The sequence below is a fragment of the Pongo pygmaeus genome, chromosome 3, assembly GCF_028885625.2.
Source record: "Pongo pygmaeus isolate AG05252 chromosome 3, NHGRI_mPonPyg2-v2.0_pri, whole genome shotgun sequence".
Classification (NCBI taxonomy): domain Eukaryota; kingdom Metazoa; phylum Chordata; class Mammalia; order Primates; family Hominidae; genus Pongo; species Pongo pygmaeus.
In genome coordinates, this window is record NC_072376.2 from 6,156,641 (window position 1) to 6,164,169 (window position 7,529).

General features: G+C 42.7%; 1 protein-coding gene across 2 annotated transcripts; it reads left to right on the forward strand.

Annotated features, from left to right (window-relative positions):
* Positions 1-1,990: 1,990 nt before the first annotated feature.
* On the forward strand, positions 1,991-4,209 carry MRFAP1L1 (Morf4 family associated protein 1 like 1). Of its 2 annotated transcripts, none has more exons than XM_054484741.2 (2): positions 1,991-2,685; positions 3,273-4,209. In XM_054484741.2, exon 1 carries the CDS (start codon positions 2,287-2,289, stop codon positions 2,668-2,670), a length of 384 nt encoding a protein of 127 aa, XP_054340716.1. In that variant the 5' UTR covers positions 1,991-2,286; the 3' UTR covers positions 2,671-2,685; positions 3,273-4,209. The 2 variants fall into 2 exon arrangements, with proteins under 2 accessions (XP_054340716.1, XP_054340717.1); XM_054484742.2 differs by having other exon boundaries at positions 2,007-2,690.
* The last annotated feature ends 3,320 nt before the right edge of the window (positions 4,210-7,529 follow it).

The window sequence follows — 7,529 nt, forward strand, 5'->3', positions numbered from 1 at the left end:
TATTCTCCTGCTGATGAACATTTGGGTTAACTTTGGGGCTATTATAATAAAGCTGCTGTGAATAGTCTTGTATATGTATTTTTATAAACAATTGCACTCAAACTCTCTTGAGTGTATAACAGGGTGTCAATTTGCTAGAACATAGGATTGGTATATGTTTAATCTTGGTAGGTACTGCCAAATAGTTTTCCAAAATTATCTAACAACTTACATTCCCATTATTATGTGCTGAATATATGTGTCCCCCAATATTTTTTTATGTTGAAGCCCTAACCCCCAGTGTGGCTGTACTTGGAGTAAAGCGGTAAGTAAGGTTAAATAAGGTCATAAAAGTGGGGGCGTGATCCTATAGCTTCATGTTCTTATAAGAAGAGACACAAGAGAGCACTCTTTCCCGTACCCCCCAACACTGCATGCACAAAGAAGAGATCACGTAAGGACTGCAGCAGGAAGGTGGTCATCTGCACTTGAGGAAGAGAGCCCTCACCTCCAGAAACCAAATTTGCTGGCACCTTAATCATGGACTTCTGGCCTCCAGAACTGTGAGAAGATAAATGTCTGTTTTTAAGCCACCCAGTCTATAGTATTTTGTTATGGTGTCCAGAGTAGACTAAGACATCCATCAAGAATGTATGAGTTCCAGTTGTTCCACATGTTCCCCAACACTTGGTATTGTATTTTAAATTTTAGTCATTCTAGTGGATGTACAGTGCTTCCTCATTGTGGTTTTAATCTGCATTTCCCTGTTGAATCATGACGTTGAACACCTTTTCATATACTTATTAGCCACTTGAATATTCTCTTTCGTTAACTACCAGCCTATGTCTTTTGCCCATTTTAAAATTTTGTCTTTTCCTTCTTGATCTGTAGGAGTTCTCAATATATTCTGCATATGAGTCCTTTGTCAGTATAACTATTGAAAATATATTTTTTCACGGTGTCTTGCTCTTTCCCTCTTAATGTTTTTTTGATGAACATCTGATGTTGGTGTTTGCAAAACTGTTTCACACACGTCATCTTACAAATCCCTCTTCCCACTGACAGATATTCAGGCTGGGGCCATTGGTCTTTATCAGACTGGAAAACTGAAGCTCTGATCTGTGGCACTTGTGTTAAGAAGGATCCCCCCTCTACGCACACTCATATTACTACTAGTTTGGCACTGGGTGACTAAGCCTAGCAACAGACTTCCTCCATTCCACAATGGCATTAGGTTGGTGATCAAAATGTACTGACCATCAAAGCCACACTTACTAGGTCCCTGCTGATTTTCAGGTCCTGCGTGTGGAGGGACATAAAGGTGATCAAGACCAGAACCTGTCCTCAAACAGCCTCCAGTCTGGTAGAAGCACTTATGTACTAGAGAAGAATTCCTCTCTCTAAAGCATCCCCTAAGGCCCTTCTTGACGCCAGACTGACAGGAGGGGCGGAGGACAGAACTGAAACAGAAGTGGCCCTTTACCTTGAGGACCTTACAGACTGGCGAAGAGAGACCAAAAACCACGGGCCAGAACCACCCAAGGCAGCGAGAGAAATTCCCCGCCAGGACAAAAGTATGAGCCAGGGGTGGGGAGGACAGAAGGACGGGTTCCATTCTAGAACAGTGAGCAGGGACTGTGGACCCACATTGCTCTGGGCTCAAATCACGACTTTTAGCCCGGTTTTTACCTCTCTTATAGGTTCGTTGTGCGGGCTAAATGAATTCATATAAATTAATTCAAGCTTGTGCATGCTTAGATAGCGCTGTGAACGCCAGCCAGTCTTATTCAAATATAGGGAAGGGAGGGTCACTTTTACTTTTAAAAAATAATAAAAGTGAAAGCCTCCTGAAGGGAAGCTTTAGATGAAGACGCGAACAAATCTGCTGCCACCGATCTAAATTACAGGGCGAGGAGGGGCACCGGGAAGCAGTTGGTGATAGACGTGCGCGCGCCCGAGGTCCCTTTGCGTGCGCGCGCCCGCTACCTGGTCGTGCCGAAGGCGTGACCGTAAAGGGGCCCGGCTCTGTCGTGAAAGGGCCGCAAAAAGGCCGAGGGCGAGTTGACGGCTGCGACTCCATTTTGTAGGCCGCTTCGTTGTGTGCGTCCACGGCGATTCTTCCCACAGAGTTGTGAAGCGAAAGGCTTACAATTAAAAGGAAGAAAAAAAATAAAGATAATTCGGGGGTACAATTGACAAAGCGTGTGGGTCGCTCAGCCTCCAGCAGTAACTGCTGATCTCCAGTTCTTGGGGGGTTCCGGTGAGAAGAACGCCCCTACTGCGGTACTGAAGAAGCGGCAGGAGGAGATGCGGCCCCTGGACATAGACGAGGTGGAAGCGCCTGAGGAAGTGGAGGTGCTGGAGCCCGAGGAGGATTTCGAGCAGTTCCTGCTCCCGGTCATCAACGAGATGCGCGAGGACATCGCGTCTCTTATACGCGAGCACGGGCGGGCGTACCTGCGGACCAGGAGCAAGCTGTGGGAGATGGACAATATGCTTATCCAGATCAAAACGCAGGTGGAGGCCTCGGAGGAGAGCGCCCTCAATCACGTGCAGCACCCGAGTGGCGAAGCCGACGAGAGAGTGTCGGAGTTGTGCGAGAAGGCTGAGGAGAAAGCCAAGGAGATTGCGAAGATGGCAGAGATGCTGGTCGAGCTTGTCTGGCGAATAGAGAGAAGCGAGTCTTCTTGAAGGACGAGATCGGTGGTAAGGTCGGAAACTAGCTGGAGCTTGGATGGAACTCAGTAGTCGCCCTAAACATGGTTAAACCGCGCCCTGTAAAAAGTTATGTTCTAGGCCTGCATCCCCCATTTTATTGCATCAAAAATTAAGCATTGGGAACAAAGTTGGGGTCAAGAGGAAAGAATGCGTGCTGGTTTTGTTAGGTGTTAGTATGCCGTTTTTTTGTGGCCTCTCCCTCCCACACTGGTAATTAGAGAAAAATAAAAGTAACTTAGGGTTTGTTTTTGTGAAACATAAAAGTCAATTCTAATAGGGCAGTCGCCAGAAGTAGACCTGTCTAGGCACTAAGGGAGTTTGGGGAAAGCCAAAGAAGACCTAGGCTGTAGAGCACAGTGGAACACAGGCTGAGAACGCAGGGAAAGAGAAATAAAGAGTAAAGCCAGAGGCCATTACCTGAAATTTCCAGATCGTTCTATGAGACAGGTATGTCAGAGAACCGTGTCTCAAAGAAGTGGCATTTTTCTGGGTGGTTCACATTTATTTTTAACATCAGGATATGGAACTTTGAGAGTCAATGTCTTCATGGTAAATTTGTCCCAATTGTGCTTTAGGTTCACAGCTGAGGACTGTAGTCAACTGGTAAGGATGAACTGACACCTTGAGGAAACAAACAGCTTGTCATTTTCTCTGTTTTGTTTTTGTATGTTTTTTACCCCCATGTAACAGTCTCCCTTATGGTCAGTGATTGATTACCTCGATATGGATTTAGATCATCAAATGTGTTTGGTTCTGGAAATATAACTTTTGTCGAAGAAATACTCTCAGAAGAGAAATGGGGCTTAATTAAGTTGTTTTCGTGGTCACGTTTATTCTTGTTACTTCGCTGTGTTTTTGAAATGTTGGGCATGGCCTTGTATTTTGCTGTTACCTTTGTGACCTGATTGTTTTTTGGAACACTTCAAGACTTGGGATCAGAATCTTCCAACTTCAGAGGTGCAATGGAAGACACTACGCTACTTGGTTGAGCCTGGTGAAGAATGTATTAATGAGACTGCTTTGCATAAAGCCGGGAAGAACGAGAAGACAGTTGGAGATGGAAGATGGTTTTGTATATATTTTGGAACTTTAGTTCCTCTGTGAGACGAAAGAGGAGAGTTTTGTGGCACATTGTCTGATATATATTGTGTAACCTGTCAGGTGAGTTGATTTAGACAACATAGCTGACCTTTTATGACAAGGCAGTTTGAATAGGGACTATTGTAATACCTTCACACATTATAGGAGCATCAGAGAATGGCATTGAAGAGACAGTCTACAGAGAGCTTTAAGAGGCCAGAGAAAGGAAAAGACATTATCAGGGCCTGGAAACTCTCTTCCAGTTCATCAGGGTAGTAGACCTGTCAGATTGGAGGTCAAAGTCAAAAGTATAATAAGTGTTAATTTGCCTTGAAAAACAGAGACCTAAAAAGCCTTTTTTAAGAAATAAATTTTTTTGTTCACATGACCAAAGCCCCTCCTGTGTGTGTTAATAAAAGAATCATAAACAAATTTTTTTGAAATGGATGTTCTTCATTGAGTGTCATCAAATGGGGTTGAACTGCTTGTAGTTAAATGCTCTTGGTAAGCCTTTAACTGAGGGAGAATTATTTCTGGAAGGTGCTATGGAGATGAGCTGACAGAACACTCAGTTCTGAAGAGAAAAACTTTCGGCCATCCTCTGGGGCACGCCCCTGCTTTTCAGCAGCGGAAGTGTGTTTAGTTAACCAGTGGGAATGTAACTTGCTTCATATCCTATCCAAGGCACTAGGAACGTAAAGGTGAAGACATCGGGATGGATGGGGCGAATGTGTGGGACAGAAATGGAAACAAGGAATTGCGATATAGAGTGCGTGGATATCTTGTGGGAGCCCTGAGGAGGGAGTCAACTCTTCGTAGGGAAGTGTGTGAATTCAGAGCAGGTGACTCACCTGGGCCTGAAAAGTAGAAATGAATGAAGGCATATAAGGGACAGGGATCAAAGTGAGCAAAAGCCTTTCGAGTTCCAGCACTGGGGAGATGGCCATTGAGCTGGATGTTAAGGAGTGTGGAGGGGGTTGTGGGAGACAGTGAAATTGGAAGGCGGAGCCAAGAGGTCTTCGTTATGGAGTTAATTCATCTTCATAAGCCTGTACTTCAGTGAGGTTTCTTCACCATGGAATGTTTTCTCACAGAGTGCTAATGGATGCTCAGAGCCATAGCATAGGCATGTTACAATTTCCAGAATTACTAAATTAATTTCATAAAAATAGATACATGATCATAATAAGCTCAGATACACGTTTTGGATTAATGTGTAAAATAGGCATTTTAAAAATCAAGTACCTGAGCACAGAAAAATCACGGAACCTGTTTCCGGCTTTGTCATGATATCTAAGATCCTTGCTCATGTGCCTGCCTATCTGTGTTCTTCAGTAAAAACGAGTAGTACGGCTGGGGAGCCATAATTTCTGATAATCAGTGGAATGACCGTCACATTTGTAGTTTAGAAAGATTACCCAAGACTGGGTATGGATTAATGTGAGTTTGAATGTGGGCTAGAAGACAGGGGCAGGTGCAGAAGTAAAGATGGGGAAGTGAGGGCCTGAACTGGGGCAGAATGAGTGGGAAGGACCAGCTAGGCTTTTCTGGAGCCAAGACTTGGGGTCTTTCTGTATCAGTCAAGTAGACTAAACTGCTGTTAACAGTTCACCCCAAAGCCTTAGTGGCTTGCAACACCCGAGGATTTTTTTTTTATTCATATTGATGTATTAATACATTGTAGGTGAGTTGTTCCATATTCTCTTAATTCCAGGAGCTGGCTGAAGGAGCAGCTGCTCTTTGGGATATTGTGGATCTTGATTGCAAAAGCTGTTATTTACAAGTTACCTGACGGATTTAAAAACATGCTTTGGAGGTGAAAAATCTGAGTCCTATACATACACACTCATAGACACACACACATACTATATATGTGCTATATACATACACATGTGTGCATATATACTATGTATATGTATGTTTTTCCCCTCGATTAACTGACCATAGATTATATTCATCCATAGGATTGCATTTCATCTCTTCAGTATCCTAGGGTTTTTTTTTTTTTTTCTAAGCCTCCTTCAAATTTACAGCCTAAAGAGTGTTCTGAATCATTTTTGAGCCTTGGCTCTTAGGCAGAGCATTGTAATGACAGGCTAATTGTCTTAACCCATGCTGTGACGAAAAAATAATTTAGAGACATTGAGAGTTTTGTCTCTATTTCCTATTTAACTTACACATTTTCCTTTCATTGAATGATGTATCAGTGGAATTTTAACAACTTCAAAGTCATCTAGAAAATTCGGATTGGCTTCTGTTAGTAGCTCTGAAAGTCATTGGTCTGTCATGTGTGAGTCATTCATGCCCAAACTCCCCTTGCTCTAAAATCTGAAATTCTGTGCTTTCTTCCGAAAGACTGGGCAAATTCTTTACTTCATTAGCTGGCTAGTGATGGCTGAGTCTTCAATAATGTTTTGTTTGACTGCTTCATCCCAGAGTTTTGTTTTTTCTGAAAATATTTTTAATGTGCAATATCCATATGGCTCACTATGCCATTTTTCTAGTCTCTGCTCAGATGTTACAATACCAGAGAGGTCTTCCCATGCCACTCTTTTTAAAATAGCACTGCCATCCCCTATTACCCTCTGTCTTCTTTTATTTTTCTTTCCACTACTTGATGTGTGATTATTTGTGCATTTTCTGACTTCTCTCTGTAGAACGTCAGCCCCTTGAGGGCAGAGACTTTATTCACTGCTGAATTCCTAGCACTTAGACCAGTGCCTGGCACCTGGTTGGTATCTAATACTCATTGAATGAATAAGTGCCAATTAAGTATGTAAATTAACTTAATTGTGTCTGCTACCAATGCAAATAGGTGAATTTTCTGAGCTGGAAACTTCAGTGTCATTCTTGACGCCCCTCCTCAGCAATCCCCTCTCCATCCCTTCTAGCACTAGTATGTTGGTTCTGCCTAGAATACACCTTGGATTCATCTACCTTCCTTCCTACTCCAAGCTACTAGTGTGACAGTCTCCTAACTGGCCTCCCAGCTTTCAGTTTTATTCCAATCCTCCTCCTTCACAAATTAGCTAGAGTGAATTAGGTTATGTCAATTCCCTGCTTGAAACTCTTTAAAAAATGTTTTTTTTAAATAAAAACACAGATGTTTTTATTTATTCATCCGCATTAACTTAGCTCCTACTATATACCAGGCACTGTTCTAACTACTGAGAGATACAGCACTGAACAGATAGTCCAAAAGTTCTGCCCTCTGGGGATTCATTCTAGTGGTGGAGAAACACAATAAGCAAAGTAAATAAGTGCTAAAACTATTCATGTATTCAACATATATAGTAGAATATATTCAAGAATTTCTGCCATCTCCAGAGCTGTCTCATCCTAGTTTTCCTCAGTCACCCTAAATTTAAACACCCTCCCTGGTCCTCTCCCAAATTTTAATCTTAAGAATGTTCCAGCTTTCCTGCCTCATGAGTTGTCTTCCACCTCTTTGCAAACTTCCTCTAATACCTACCTCAGCCAAGGTCTGGCTGTCTCTGAACAAGGCTCCACAGCCTCCATGTGCAACTCCCCAAAACACTTTCTGGGTTTCAGCTTTCTGGGTGAAGCCACAGAGCATGTGGATACCGAGATGCGTTCAGGGCTGCAATTTGTTAGGCAATTGGAATTTCTTTAAAATGTGCTGTGTCTATGTTTGTATACAGTCAGTTCTCATTATTTGCAGTAGTTATATAAAGTCACCAAAAACACTGAATTAGCAAATACTGTAATACTTCACTGCCCCTAAGGAAAAT

Excerpts from the sequence above, each read along its gene's own strand:
- MRFAP1L1 (XM_054484741.2), top strand. The coding sequence starts at position 2,287 with ATGCGGCCCCTGGACATAGACGAGGTGGAAGCGCCTGAGGAAGTGGAG.